Consider the following 15,319-nt stretch of genomic DNA (forward strand, 5'->3'; position numbering starts at 1 on the left):
AACGAGATGATGACCTCTTCTTGAGGTTTTCCACCTCTATGGTCCCATGAACCAAGGGGGACACAGTTTCAATGAAGTCCTTATGAACACTGCCGCTACTCGGTCGAACTCGGCCGCTCCAAAGCAGAGTGGGCCTGCGCCGTTGTTGGCATCCGTCTGTCTCGGGAGGCAATGGAGGGGTGCGGCTTTGGGTGTTGAATCCTGCACCGCTAGAGAGGTAAAAAGGATAGAACGTCGCCACTCTACTCCCGTGCCAAAGTCTGCTTTCAATCGACAACCGGAAGTCTCGGCCTTTGCAGTGAGACTGTGCCCTTTAGGGGGAAATGGCGTCGCGGCCCCTGTCAAGCGAAGTCAACCGAGAGGCACCGCCTAGAAGAGCAACGAAGCCTCACCGACCGAGAGCCGTTTCCGGTCCGAAAGGGACGCTTGCCCTTTTTCTCTCTCTCCTTTACCGGAAGTGTACCTGCGCTCGTGTCCGGGGCCTTGTTTCTCTGAGGGAGGAGGAGGCGGCGGCGGCGTTTCCGCTCTCGCTGTTGGCCGTGGAAGCGCGGAGCGGAGCGGCTGGACTTTTCTGTGGGTCCCGCGAGCGGCGGGGAAGGAGAGGGAGGGGCGCCCTCTAGCGGCCGAAGCCCGGAAGAGCAGGGAGGGCCGGTGGGGAGGGGGTTGCTATGGCAACGGAGGGGAGGATGGACCACTCGCCTCGCAGGTGCTGCCAGGGAGGGAGGGAGGGGCGGCCGACGAGGCAGGCAGGCTGGTAATCGAGGGGTGCTGAGTCCTGCTGGTGCCACAGGGGTTCTTGTGCGGGGCTGGGGGGGTGGGGAAGCTTCGTTTTTGGGAGTAGGGGGATGGCACAATGCAGGCCTGTGAGCTTCCAAGTAGGTTTGGCAGGCAGGAGAGCCCCCAAACCCGAACTTCGTTAGCATTTATGCGGTTATTCTGAATTCATACTATGCAAGACTGTCAAAACAACAACACCTCAAAGTGGTTTACGGAAAAAGGTTAATTAGAATCATAGAATCGTAGAGTTGGAAGAGACCACAAGGGCCATCCAGTCCAACCCCATCAAAGCATTCCTGACAGATGCCTGTCAAGCCTCTGCTTAAAGACCTCCAAAGAAGGAGACTCCACCACACTCCTTGGCAGTAAATTGCACTGCCGCTCTTACTGTCAACAAGTTCTTCCTAATGTTTAGGTGGAATCTTCTTTCTTGTAGCTTGAATCCATTGCTCCGTGTCCACTTCTCTGGAGCAGCAGAAAACAACTTTTCATCCTCTTCCATATGACATCCTTTCATATATTTGAACATGGCTATCGTATCACCCCTTAACCTTCTCTTCTCCAGGCTAAACATACCCAGCTCCCTAAGTCATTCCTCATAAGGCATCGTTTCCAGGCCTTTGACCATTTTGGTTGCCCTCTTCTGGACACGTTCCAGCTTGTCAGTATCCTTCTTCAACTGTGGTGCCCAGAACTGGACACAGTACTCCAGGTGAGGTCTGACCAGAGCAGAATACAGTGGTACTATTACTTCCCTTTATCTAGATGCTATACTCCTCTTGATGCAGCCCAGAATTGCGTTGGCTTTTTTAGCTGCTGCATCACACTGTTGACTCAGGTCAAGTTTGTGGTCTACCAAGACTCCTAGGTCCTTTTCACATATACTGCTCTCAAGCCAGGTGCCACCCATCCTGTTAAAACAATAACAAAACCACAACAACGGCATAAAAGATACAAAAAGTCAGAATAACAAAATTATTATTTTTTGATGTTTATTAAATTTGCATACCACAAAGATCACAGGGCAGTTCACAACATAAGCATACAAAATGAGAACACATAATAGATTTTAAAAAATGAGATGTAATAAATAAATATTAATAAATAAGTATGCCGGCACTGGACCCCTACACAAAGGAAAGATGACAGATTGATGATGACAGATATAATAATAATAATAATAATAATAATAATAATAATAATAAATTTTTATTTATACCCCGCCCTCCCCTGTCAGAACTGGGCTCAGGGCGGCTCACACCAATAAAATTGCAATAAAACATAAAAACAATTAATTAAAATACAGATTAAAATACAGTATTAAAATTTAAAGTGCAGCCTCATTTCAAGTAGTCCATAAATCCAAGCCATGAGGGAGGAAAACACAGGGGTCAGGCTGAGTCTAACCCAAAGGCCAGGCGGAACAGCTCTGTCTTGCAGGCCCTGCGGAAAGATGACAAATCCCGCAGGGCCCTGGTCTCCTGGGAAAGAGCGTTCCACCAAGTTGGGGCCAATACTGAAAAAGCCCTGGCCCTAAGGGAGTTCTTTCTAATGGACTGAAAGGATGTTTAAAAGGAATTGAAGCACAGGGAGCCAACAGGATGCACTTCAGATGAAGATGGACTACAGCTTGGCTGGGGCTGGTATGAGTAGGGATTCCAACATCATTTGGAGGGCATCATGCTGGCTACCTTTGATGGCCCCCCTCAAAAAAGAGGGGGGTTAAAAACATATCAGCATTTCTAAGTGTATTGGTAAGCTTGTTTAAACAAGACTGTTTTTAGCAGGCACAGTTCCTAAATATGGCAACCCCAGTTTAAAAAAAGGGTCCTGAGCATCCACTGCCAGTTAGAAAGGACAGTATGTATGTATGTATGCATGTATGCATGTATGCATGCATTTTTTTAAAAAATATACACCACTTGATTGTAAAACAACCAACAAACCTCAATTAAGCAATTAAGTTCTCAATAAGTAAAAATTAACAATAATTTAAAACTTTCACAGAGCTAAAATGACAGCAGAATAAAAACCAATTAAAACTCACATCTACTTTCAAATCCAAATCACTTTATTTCAGCTTTAAGCTCATAGACATAACAAAACAAGAACAGAAATGTGCACGATTTGATTTACAATTAAAAGGTAAAACATCTACTTTCTAATCATCTGGGTAGGCTTGTCTAAACAGGAATGTTTTTAGCAGGCACCGAAAAAGAGTACAGTGAAGGAGCCTGCCTGAGGTCAATAGGCAGGGAGTTCCAAAGTGTAGGTGCCACCTCACTAAAAGATCAAGTTCTTACAAATGTGGAACGGGTGTTTTGTGGAACCTGCAACAGTGCCAGTTCCACTGGGCTGGTCAAACAAATATTCTGATCTGTTAGAAAGGAGCTTCCTAGGTTACAGGCATAAGAAGATCTAATGTATCCAGTATCCTCTTCTCACAGTGGCCAACCAGATGTCAAATATGGGAAGCCTGCAAGCAGGACCTGAGTGCAAAGTGCATGATCTGCTTCTGAGGTTTCCAGCAGCTATTATTCAGAGGCACAGTGCCTTTAACAGCAGAAGCAGAGCATAGCCCTTGCTGCTACTTGCCATCATTCTGCCCGGACATTGAGGTCCAGCACCGAGGGCCTTCTGGTGGTTCCCTCGTTGTGAGAAGCCAAGTTGCAGGGAACTAGGCAGAGGGCCTTCTCGGTGGTGGCGCCCGCCCTGTGGAACGCCCTCCCATCAGATGTCAAAGAGGAAAACAACTACCAGACTTTTAGAAGACATCTGAAGGCAGCCCTGTTCAGGGAGGCTTTTAATGTTTAATAGATTATTGTGTTTTATTTTTCTGTTGGAAGCCGCCCAGAGTGGCTGGGGAAACCCAGCCAGATGGGCGGGGTATAAATAAATTATTATTATTATTATTATTATTATTATTATTATTGCCACTGGTAGCCGTTTTCTCCATGAATTTGTCTAATTCTCTTTTAAAGCCATCCAAGTTGGTGGTCATCACTACCTTTTGGGGAACAAATTCTGTAGTTTCATGAATAAATGCTTTCTTTTGTCTGTCCTGAATCTTTCAACATTAAATTTTCTTGGGAGTTCCACAATTCCTAGTATTTTGAGAAAGGGAGAAAAACGCTACCCATTTTCTCCATATAATGCATAAATATATACCTCCATCCTATTGTAAAACTCTGTTCAGATTCTGTTAGCGTACTCTAAGGATTAAATGCTAACTGCTGATAAAATTATATACATTAAGGACTGAGCACATGTAAAATCTCAATCGAAAAGTGGGTGTTTTGAATACATTGTTGCGTCCAACAGAGAAGGCAGGCAGGAGATGATTAATGGCTTTGAGTGAAGATTGGTTACGTTGGTTAACTACTGTACTAGCAACGTAAAAACCATCAGGTCTATTATGTCCTTCCTGCTTACAGCCCATGGTAAAATAAAATGATTCCAGTACCATATTGTGTCATTTTAAAGCTAAACAAGAATGTGTAAAATAAAGGCCTCAAATCTTATTTTATTCATTTAACAAAATTTATATACCAGTTGATTGTAGTAAAGCCTTTAAGTGGGTTACGGTACAAGCAATATTAAAAATCCCAATTTCCACCTGTACCATGTTAAAGGGTGTGAAATCAATTATATCAGAAGTAAAACAACAATAAAAAGACTGAAATTACCCTTTGTAATTTATTTCCCACCAATGACAGGAGGGCAGGGTGGGGTAGGGTGTTGGCTTCTGCAGCTAAGATACAAGAAGAGATCTTACGGGTTTTCTGAAATATATGTATAAAGTTTTTTTTTTTTTTTAACATAATTTTTATTGGTTTTTACAAATTACAAAAGATGGTACATACATAAACACCTTTTCCACCTTCTTCCCACCCCCCTCCATGGGTCCTCCCCTGCCACAGAAGTATCCCACGCAGGTGATCAGTCAGAAGTGGTCCATTTTATGATTGGGTTTCTGTCCTCCTCCCCCTCCCCTGCCCCCCAAGCCCCCCCCTGCCACCAGGGAGCTCCAGTGAACCAGGGCAGTACGCAGGAGTTCATCCATCCAACCATCTATTGTCATACCAAAAAAAAAAAAAGAAAATACAAAAAGAGAAAAAGAGAAAAAAGAGAAGAGGAAAAAAAAAGACAAAAAGGAAAAAAGACAAAAAAAAAAATTCATCATAATTGTTAAATTCATAATTGTTAAACCATATTTTGTGGGCTTCCCCACCCTCCCACCCTTCCCCGGTTTTCCTCCCTTATTTATCATCTTCAACAGTTTCATAGTTCATATTTTATAACATACACCTTTATATCTTATACCACTTTTAAACTATTATCATTTTCGCCTATTGTCCAATCACTGAAAAATCAAACTCCCATTTTTTCTTCCCGTGCCTAATTTTTACCCCTCTATAGGCCTCCATATTTTCACCTTTTTCCAGAATCAATTCACTTTTTAAACCTATAACTATTCCCAAACTAACCTTACTCCCCCCGAGTACCTGCTCCACCCCTCCAATCCAGCAAGTTCCATAGTCAGCAGTCCAGTTATAGTCCTATTAACCCATCCTTACAATCACCACTTCACTTTCCCTTCACCCCACCCCCTGTTTGCAGTCTTTTGCCATCCAGGCCTCCATATCAGACCCCTGAGCTTCTTCTCTTCTCTGCTTAATTTTTCCTTCTTCCCTGTGGTCATTCTGGAGTTCCAGTAAATCCAGTCGTGCCCCCCTCGAAGGGGAGGCACTCCATCCAACTTTTTGTAGAGTAAAATCATCATTTTTTTCGTGATGGGCTTCATTTTGTGTTAAATCATCACAGTCGTCATCATTGTCATTCTCACATTCATCTTCTTCAGTTTCAAAAGCTTCATCTTCTAGGAAATCATATTCTGTCATCACAATCTGGAATTGTTGCTGTAACACTAGCCGTTGTGTCTCCTCTTGACATAGTTCTATTCTTGTTTCCCACATTAAGGTCAAAACAGTCCGCTGAAACTCAGGCGGGTACCTTTTTGTTGACATAGTTCAGTCCTGTCAAGGTCAAAACTTGTCACATGGGGTGGAATATGATCGCAGTCTATTTTCTCGACTCCATTTTAACAAGCTGGCTGCATTCTTAAAAATAAAGTTCGAACTCACATTTCAAAAGCATATAAACCAAAAAAAAAATTCCCAAAAAGTCCAGAGATAAAGATAGAAATAAAATTTAACTATAAATCCTGGTCAGCTCACTGGGTTTTCTGGGCTGCCGGCTCCCGAGAAAAAGAAAGGTCTTTCTTAGTCTTAACTTCATTCTGCAGGGCAATCACAACAGTCTCTCTCCCCTTTTACCCTGCATTTAGGGGAGATTCTCTTTGATGCCTTTGAGGAATCCTTTTAAGTTAAAATCTTCTGTTTACGGCTTCGGGTTTCTGTTTACTGTCTCTTATGTTACCGTGGGGGGGGGGTGGCTTCCTCTTTTCCCCTCTCTCCCAGGTCCAAATTGTTGCCTTAATTTACATTCCAAAGAATCCAAATTACTCACAGTCTATTCATTTGTTGAATGTTCTTTGAAGAATTGGCCACCTCCACTTCCCAGACTCGCAGCTTCGCACTCTCAGAGCAGCAATGTCAGCCTGTCCGCCGCGGTTCACCTCCTCGCTCTCGGGGGCTTAAACAAAGCCGATCCGGGGAGGAGAGAGCCCGCTTTTGGCGCCGCCAGGCAAAATCTGTCCCCAAAAAGCACGATTTGGGGCTTTTAAGGAGGTTTCGTTTCGCTGGAACGATTCCCTCCACCTCTGAAGCGCCGAGGTCCGCTCCGCTGTGCGGACCCCCGTCTGAGCAAGATGGCGTGGTCAACCGGAAGCCTGAAATATATGTATAAAGTTGTTGCGATTTTATTATGTTTCATTAAGTTTCCTTAGCAATTTGGAGGTTACTGGCCAAAAGCAGCTTGCAGGCATTTTTAAGTATAAACAATCAACGTTTTCAAGTTTTTCATCTCCCAGGGCAATTCCATTCTGTGAAGTCATATCACAGTGCCCACACTCCCCTATTCTGCTTTCTAGAATATTAGGTTTACCAGGTGTCTACCTGGAAAACCATTGTGTCTCTCTAACAGCACCCATAAGTTGCAAAATATTATGCTGGGGACAGAAAGCTAAATCCATGCCATCTCATTTTCATTATTTGTGTATAACATGTCTAGCCTCTTTCCTTCTTTCCCCAACCACCGATGGGCAAACTCCCTTTCCCTCTGGTCCTTGAATACCTACACTTCTCCTGGATGCCCGTGAAGGTACAGGTCCCTCCTTCCTCAGCCTGCCTCATGAGCCCTGCCCATCTTTGCTTGTGTTCCCTGCAGGTGGATGGCAGTTCCTGAAGGATGAACGCCAAGTATGCTGTGCTCGCAATGCTGTACTTCCTCCAAGGCATCCCCTATGGGCTCCAGTCTGGGCTGCTGCCTATCTACTTCCGCACGCTGGGCCTCTCCTTTACCAAGATCAGCCTGTCTAAGGTGCTTTATGTGCCCTGGATTCTCAAGGTGTTTTGGGCACCCCTGGTGGACCAGTACTTCACCAAGAGGTCATGGCTGCTGGTCACCCTGTATGGCTTCGTGCTGGCTTGCCTGGCCTGCTCCTTCATGGCCCCCGAGACAAACTTCTTCCCGGTGGCCATCGTCCTCCTGCTCATGAACTTCTGCGCCTCCATCCAAGACGTTGCAGTGGATGCGGTGGCCATCCAGCTGCTGACGCAACGTGAAATTGGGTACGGCAACACCATCCAGGTTGTGGCCTACAAGATGGGCTCCGTGTTGGCAGGAGGGGGCCTGCTCACTTTCCTCGATCACCTGGGCTGGCAGACCCTCTTTGTGGGCCTGGCCCTTGTTTACGTTGTGGCCATTGGAGTCACCTGGAATGCTAACCTAAAAATGCAAGTGAGGTTCAATCCTCAATACAGTTGGGTCAGGCACAAAACTGCAAACCCCTGGCTCACCCTCCAAGAGCTTCTCAAGGTGCCGGACACTCACTGGACTATTGGTTTGGTGCTCCTCTATAAGTTGGGTGAGTCCTTCTAAAGACTAGCAGCTGCAGAACATGCTGGGGAGCCAAATTGTTGATCTGTCAGTACATGCACAGTGTGTCTTTGGGAAAGGGGTCCAGGCTACTGGGGAGAAGGTAAACATGGGGATAGTGTGTGCAGCTCAGCAAAGTCACATGATGTAGACCTTCCAGGTTGATGCCGTTTCAGGTGTGAGAGGTGAGGGTGAGGACATTGTAGTTTTGAATGCACCTCCTCTTAAGGACCTTCAGCCTCTTGGCTCTGCCGCCTCCTCCAGCCTGGTGGCCTCCAGATGTTTTGGACTGCAGCCCCCATCAGCCTTGGGGAGGCTGTCTTACGTCATGTGCTCTTTAAGTAACTGAGTTAGCCTGCATCTTGTGACCCACCCCCAGAGTTACAGCAGAGATAGTTTCTCTGGCAGTTAGGCCTCTACAGCCTGTATGTCTGACTCCCTTGTTACAACAGCTCTGCTGGCGACTGGCCCTTTTTCCAGGCACAATTCAAAGTGCTGATTAGGACCTGTAAAGTCCTATATCAGAGCTTTCCAAATGGTGTGTCGCGACACTTTAGCATGTCGGCTGCAGTGTGTAGGTGTGTCACGCGAATGCTCCCCGCGCTCCTCCTGGGGTTGGAAAGCAGTTAGTTTAACCTCCGGTTTGCTAGTGAAACTGAATTACTGTGTCACGAAATGATAGAATCATAGAATGTTGGAAGAGACCACAAGGGCCATCCAGGCCAAACCCCTGCCAAGCAGGAAACACCCGGAAATAAACGATAAATTGCAAGAACTCAGGCCAAAAGAAGATGGATTTCAAATAAATCTTCACAAGGTTTTATTGATGTGATGCAGAGTTTAAATGGGAATCAATCCCAATGTTGAAGGCAAATAAAGGTAAATTCCAGTAAAAATCAGGACAAGGCCCTGTTTCGACTATTCTTCGTCAGCAAAGATTCACAGGTCAAAGTGTACCAAATATGTTTACCTTTTCACAAACATATTTGGTACACTTTGCCTTCAACATTGGGATTGATTCCCATTTAAACTCCGCATCACATAAATAAAACCTTGTGAAGATTTATTTGAAATCCATCTTCTTTTGGCCTGAGCTCTTGCAATTTATCGTTTATTTCTGGACTTTCCCAAGAACTCCAATTTCTACTGCAAGCAGGAAACACCATCAAAGCATTCTCATAGAATCATAGAGTTGGAAGAGACCACAAGGGCCATCCAGTCCAACCATGATGCATGTCTAAAAAGAGTGCCAGCAACATGAAAAGTTTGGAAAGCTCTGCCCTATATGATTCTAGCGCAAGCTATCTGAAAGGCTGTATACAGGCAGCGACCATTTTGCATGTGTCCGATTGACATGTGAACGCCAATGCACGGGTCGTTTTGGACCTGGGAGAGGGCAGAATGGGGGCAGAACCAGGGTGGGGCATAACAAGGCTTATGCTCGCTCCACCGACACACATAGGGGCCAGGAATAGAGTCCCTGCGCAAAGTGGTTGCTCCCTTTAATAGTAACTCTTATTCCTATTCCTATTATTTGCAGCAGCTGAGGTTCCCCAGCCCAGGGCAGGCTTTGCTGGAAACTGAACCTTGATTCTCCTTGCAGGTGAACAAGGGGCGATATCCATGTTTCCCCTCTTCCTACTGGACCATTCCTTTTCCCCACAGGAGCTTGGCTTCTGGAATGGGATTGTGGCCATGATCTTCTCCATTATAGGCTCCTTACTTGGAGGCTATCTGATCTCAAAACAGGGGTAAGCACCATCAGCCTTCAAATGGGGTTTCTTGCTCTGGGATTCTCCATGTGATTTTTCTTCTTACTCTGCCCAACTTTCCACTTCCAGCAGGCACTTCTTCCCTGCCATGCTTTGCCCTATTTATGGAGAATTACGAGACTGCCATACACTGAGAAGTGGGGAGAAAAGAGAATCAGGAATGCCTGATTTGCCCTCAGGAATCTGTACCTTTTGCTGCCTGAAGGACCAGAAGCGTTTTACAAAAACAAAAAACTTAACTCTGGGTCCTCAGAGGGTTGAATGGCCATTTGCAAATGCCTTTGAAAACATGCCCACCCGCCACCTGTTATCCTTTGAATTCCTCTGCACTCAATTAGAAATAGATAGCATTTCCACAGCACATCTTTTGCCCTGCATGCAACATCTGCCCCAGGATGCTGAAGGCTGGATCTTCTCTCCAGGGCAGCCTGACTTCTGCATTTGATTCATACCCTTCTCACTTCAGCCTCTGTCCTTGCCGCCCTGCAATGAACCTCTTCTTGTGCTGTTCCTGAGTGTTTCTGCCATCCCTGGTGACTTTCCTTTGTGGCTTGTTCTCCCCAGGAACCCCTTTTCTATGCTGAAGGTCTTGATGATATTCCGCCTCTTCAGCCTGGTCTTCCAAACACTCCTGCTGGTTGCCTATGAGGACAAACAATCAGTCTTTGAAGGTGAGCTGAAAGCAGCCCAACCCAGCAGCTGTTCCTCCTGCTTCGGTCTCGGTTCGGATCTCATCCAAGAGTCCTAAAGTCACAAATGTATTTACTGTGGTTTATTCTCCCCACCCCGAATCTGAGTGTTTGCAGAATTTGAGGGACTTAAATTTGAGTTCCTCAAATGTTCAGGCCCAGCAGCGAGTAAAGAGACTGTAGCTCTTGAATCCTTAACCTTTGGGTTTTTGGAAGCCAACCACTCACTCACTCACTCTCTCTCTCTCTCTCTCTCTCTCTCTCTCTCTCTCTCTCTCTCTCTCCAGGGGCAGCTGTGCTGAGCATCATCCTACAGCACTTCATCGCTGGCCTGGTAACCACCTTAACATTCACCTTAATGATGCAATGTGCACAAAAGGCCCAGGAGAGCCTACAGGTACAACTTTTGCCTCCACGTTCTGCTCCCCAACCCCCTGCCCAAAGAATGTGTGTTGGTTTGCTTTGCTTTGGTTCTTTAAAAAGCCAATTCACTTAATATGAACTAGTAACGTCTTAACTAGAGGTGGGAAGGCCTGGACAACCCTGGAAAAATGGGGGGGGGAAACCAGGTTTTTCCCCAAAGCCATTCTCTTCCCCCCCCCCGAAAAATGGAGGGTGTGTGTGTGTGGAATATTCAAATAGTTGTTTTCAATTTTTCTGGGGGGAAAACGGCTTTGGGGAAAAATGGGGGGGGGGGCGACGACCTGGTCCAGTATTCTTCCAGGCCTCCCCATTTCTAGCCTTAACCACCTTCTAGTTCAGGTTGAAGAACCTCATAGACCAAATTGTGCCAGGTGAATCCCAAAAGGCCTCTGGAAGAAGCCCTGACATGCAAAGGCTATCAGGGAAGGAGCCAGGCTAGCTTCCTTAAGGTGGGAAGACCACAACTCCACTGCCATGGCAGAGAAGGCCCCACCTCCTTGAGTCTCTTCCTCCCCACCCTTCAAGTGAGGGGGGCTCTTCTGCCTCTTCCTTCTTTCTCCACTGACTCTTAGCAGGGAGCGGAGGGAGAGGGTGGCAAATCATTTCATCTTTTCTTTAGCGTTGTGTTTTCATGCCCTGGGACCTTGGGGTGAAGGGTGGGGGACAAACGAATAAATGAATAACATTTGCTCCCCCCTCACTGTGCCTTCAAGAAGGGTGTGTGGAAATGAACCTTTAGGCCAGGCCTAATAATAATAATAATAATAATAATAATAATAATAATAATTTTATTATTTATACCCCGCCCATCTGGCCAGGTTCCCCCAGCCACTCTGGGCGGCTTCCAACAAAATATTAAAATACAGAAATCCATCAAACATTAAAAGCTTCCTGTCTTGAGATGCCTTCTAAAGGTCTGGTAATTGTTGTTCTCTTTGACCTCTGGTGGGAGGGTATTCCACAGGGTGGGTGCCACTACTGAGAAGGCCCTCTGCCTGGTTCCCTGTAACTTGGCTTCTCGTAGCGAGGGAACGCCAGAAGGCCCTCGGTGCTGGACCTCAGTGTCCGGGCAGAACGATGAGGAAGGAGATGCTCCTTCAGGTATATTGGACCGAGGCCGTTTAGGGCTTTAAAGGTCAGCACCAACACTTTGAATTGTGCTCGGAAACGTACTGGGAGCCAATGTAGGTCTTTCAAGACCGGTGTTATGTGGTCTCGGCGGCCGCTCCCAGTCACCAGTCTAGCTGCCGCATTCTGGGTTAGTTGTAGTTTCCGGGTCACCTTCAAAGGTAGCCCTACGTAGAGCGCATTGCAGTAGTCCAAGCGAGGGATAACTAGAGCATGCACCACTTTGGCGAGACAGGTAGGGTCTCGGCCCTCTAGATGTTTTGAGGCTACAATTCCCATCATCCCCGACCACTGGTCCTGTTAGCTAGGGATCATGGGAGTTGGTAGGCCAAAAACATCTGGAGGGCCGAGTTTGCCTATGCCTGCTTTAGGCACTCTTCAAATATAAATGGGGAGGGGAACAATTCTGTGCGTGCCTCGGGGCTGTGGCCCGGATCCCCTCCTCTCCTCACGATGCCTCTCTTTCCTCTGCAGGCAACTCACTACTCCCTGCTGGCCACCCTGGAAGTGCTGGCCAAAATGGTGTTCAGCAGCCTGGCAGGCAGCCTGGTGGACTGGCTGGGCTTCACCAGTGCCTTCAGTGTTTTCCTCGCCCTCTCCAGCGTCTCTGTTGCCTACATACTGTCTTCCAGAAGATGATGGCTGCTGCCACCAGGCGCAGGAAGAGGAGAACCTGGCAGGAAGCAGGGTCGTTGGGGGCCAGAGGTGGCCAAGGGGAATTTTCAGGTCTCTGCAGCCCTGTTAAGCCACAATTCCTCAGGGATCGCACAGCCCTTTGTGAGGGGGAAGAGCTGGAGGGAGCTGGCTTGGCCAGGGCCTCCCTCAAAGTAATTGTCTCAGGAACTCTCCTTCTATTTGCCGGGGAAAGTCCACGGTTCTCCGTTCAGGCTGAACACACAAACTGGGCCCAGGTAAGAAGTGTGTTTAGACTGAATTCCGAGGTCAGTTAATGCCTCGGTGCTCATTGTCAGCGACTGAGAAGTGAAGGAGGGCAGGATCGCTGTCTGTGGCAGGGTGTGAGAGCAAATAAATAAACTTTTTAAAAATAAAAAACACAGTTGGATTTACTTCTGAGAAAAATGCAAATAATAATAATAATTTTTTATTCGTACCCCGCCCATCCATTCTGGGCGGCTTCCAACAAAGATCAAAATACATTGAAATGTCACACATTAAAAACTTCCCTAAACAGGGCTGCCTTCAGATGTTTTTTTTCTAAATGTCAGGTAGTTGTTTTTCTCTTTGACACCTGATGGGAGGGCATTCCACAGGGTGGGTGCCACTACCGAGAAGGCCCTCTGCCTGGTTCCCTGTAACATGGCTTCTCGCAGTGAGGGAACCGCCAGAAGGCCTTCGGAGCTGGACCTCAGTGTGCGGGCAGAATGATGGGGGTGGAGACGCTCCTTCGGGTATACTGGGCCAAGGCCATTTAGGGCTTTAAAAGCCAGCATCAACACTTTGAATTGTGCCTGGAAACGTCCTGGGAGCCAATGTAGGTCTTTCAAGACTGGTGTAATGTGGTCTCGGCGGCCGCTCCCAGTCACCAGTCTAGCTGCCGCATTCTGGATTAGTTGCAGTTTCTGGGTAGGGTTGGGTTGCAAGGTAGATGGCGGCTTGAACCCACCTCTGCTTGGGTCCTGGAGCAGCGAGCCTCACTGAGTCCTAGAGAATGCCAAGGGACATCATGAGATCAGGATCAGGCCCAAACCCTACCTAGTCCAGCATCCTGTCCTCACAGTGGCCAACCAGATGCCTCAACGGGAGACCCAAAAGCTGGACCTCTGAGTGGCACAGCATCTCTCCCCACCTGTTAATCACCTGATAGTCACCAACAGGAAGAACTTCCTGACAGTAAGAGCTGTTCGACAGTGGAATTTGCTGCCAAGGAGTGTGGTGGAGTCTCCTTCTTTGGAGGTCTTTAAGCAGAGGCTTGACAGGCATATGTCAAGAATGCTTTGGTGGTGTTTCCTGCTTGGCAGGGGGTTGGACTGGATGGCCCTTGTGGTCTCTTCCAACTCTATGATTCTATGAACAGTGCCAGGTGACTCAATGTCAGAGGAAGGACTCGGGAGTGGACTCCAAAGTACACTTCCAGTTCTTCATTTGCAGGTGTGGCTTGAGTTCAGGTTGCACCTGCAAAGGAATATTCCCCCCCCTTTGCATTTCTGTCTTGAATTCAAGCCACAGCTGCAAAGGAGGATTCAGGAACACTTTGAAGTCTGCTTCCGACTCTTCTTCCACTTAGCCATGGCTTGGAAGTTTACCATAACTGCCATATAGGATGTCAGGTCAGAAAGGTGGGCATGGTTTGCTCAGAACCACCCGGTATGCCAATCTCTGAAGCCTTTCGGGTCTAATTAGGCATGTGAATGGGTGACGCCTGTATAAGGAGAGGCCACTCACTGGCGGACAAATCGCCTAGTCCAGATGGTATCCACTCTAGAGGTTTTTAAGAACTCATACATGAAACTGCTGGTCTGCTAACAAAAACCATTAGGATGGCCCTTAAATTTTGCCTCTGAACTTGAGTACAAGAAAGTAGCATCGTTTTTTTAAACGGGGGATTTGGAGGGGACCCTGGAAGTTGCAGCCTATGCTGCTTCCACACGGGTAAAACCATTGTGGAAGATAGCATTGTTGACAAGGATAGCTCATTCGGTAGAGCACGAGACTTGTAATCTCAGGGTTGTGGGTTCAAGCCCCATGTTGGGCAAGAGATTCCTGCATCGCAGGGGGTTGGACTAGATGACCCTCATGGCTCCCTTCCAACTCTACAACTCTACACAGAGAGGGCTCTTGTGCTCGGATTAATAATAATATTGTGTGATTATTGTTGTTGTTAATATTATTATTATATACCTGACTTTTTCCCTGACTCAGGGTGGCTAACAGATAAAAACAAGAAGTGCTAAAAATATAGGGAAAAAAGAGAATTTAAAAGCCATTTTATACACACACACACTCCATTAAAACCATACAGATACGGTAATTACAATAAGAACAGCACGGCAACAGCCCTATCATTAAAAGCAATCAGTTTGCAAACGCCTGTAGGAGCAAGGAACACAATGAGAATTCACAAATCCAAATCTCACCCCCACCCCTGCTCCCTTGACTTCCCCCAACCCCCTCTTCTGGCTCTTTAAATATTTGCTACTTCGGCTTGTTTTGTTTCCTTAATTTTAAAATCCTTCAACTAAATATTTTTTTTTATATTCTTACCATTTTTATACCCTATCTTTCCCAATTACATCTTACGGTTTTTGTTGTTTCCCAATTATTACTCCTCGTCTTGTACACTTCCCCCCATAATGTTTACTCAAACCCTGCTTTCCAAGGCGCTAGTCCTCAGCGCTCCGCCCAACCCCCTCCGTGGGGTCATGACGCCTCCTCCAGGGGGCGGAGCTTCATCGGCCCACTCTCGCGAGGCTCCTCCCCATAGGACGCCGAGGCGTGGCCGCGCCCCCTCTC

General features: G+C 46.8%; 1 protein-coding gene and 1 long non-coding RNA gene across 2 annotated transcripts; one reads left to right on the plus strand and one right to left on the minus strand.

Moving 5' to 3' along the window:
• The first annotated feature begins 433 nt into the window (after window positions 1-433).
• On the plus strand, window positions 434-12,901 carry SLC33A2 (solute carrier family 33 member 2). Its single transcript, XM_035126346.3, has 6 exons — window positions 434-573; window positions 7,126-7,825; window positions 9,440-9,587; window positions 10,173-10,279; window positions 10,585-10,694; window positions 12,323-12,901. Exons 2-6 carry the CDS (start codon window positions 7,147-7,149, stop codon window positions 12,485-12,487), a joined length of 1,209 nt encoding a protein of 402 aa, XP_034982237.1. The 5' UTR covers window positions 434-573; window positions 7,126-7,146; the 3' UTR covers window positions 12,488-12,901.
• A 32-nt stretch (window positions 12,902-12,933) lies between these two features.
• Window positions 12,934-15,265, minus strand: LOC148684928 (uncharacterized). Its single transcript, XR_015951698.1, has 2 exons — window positions 15,071-15,265; window positions 12,934-13,510 (listed from the first exon to the last, which is right to left on the minus strand). It is a non-coding gene; the product is annotated as an uncharacterized LOC148684928 (long non-coding RNA).
• Between the last annotated feature and the right edge of the window lie 54 nt (window positions 15,266-15,319).

The sequence above is a fragment of the Zootoca vivipara genome, chromosome 8, assembly GCF_965207765.1.
Source record: "Zootoca vivipara chromosome 8, rZooViv2.hap1.1, whole genome shotgun sequence".
Taxonomy (NCBI): Eukaryota; Metazoa; Chordata; class Lepidosauria; order Squamata; family Lacertidae; genus Zootoca; species Zootoca vivipara.

Bases quoted from the DNA above. Each gene is read 5' to 3' on its own strand.
- SLC33A2 (XM_035126346.3), top strand. From the start codon at position 7,147: ATGAACGCCAAGTATGCTGTGCTCGCAATGCTGTACTTCCTCCAAGGC. The intron at 9,588-10,172 runs GTAAGCACCATC...TGTTCTCCCCAG, and splicing joins TATCTGATCTCAAAACAGGG to GAACCCCTTTTCTATGCTGA. The intron at 10,695-12,322 runs GTACAACTTTTG...TTTCCTCTGCAG, and splicing joins AGGCCCAGGAGAGCCTACAG to GCAACTCACTACTCCCTGCT.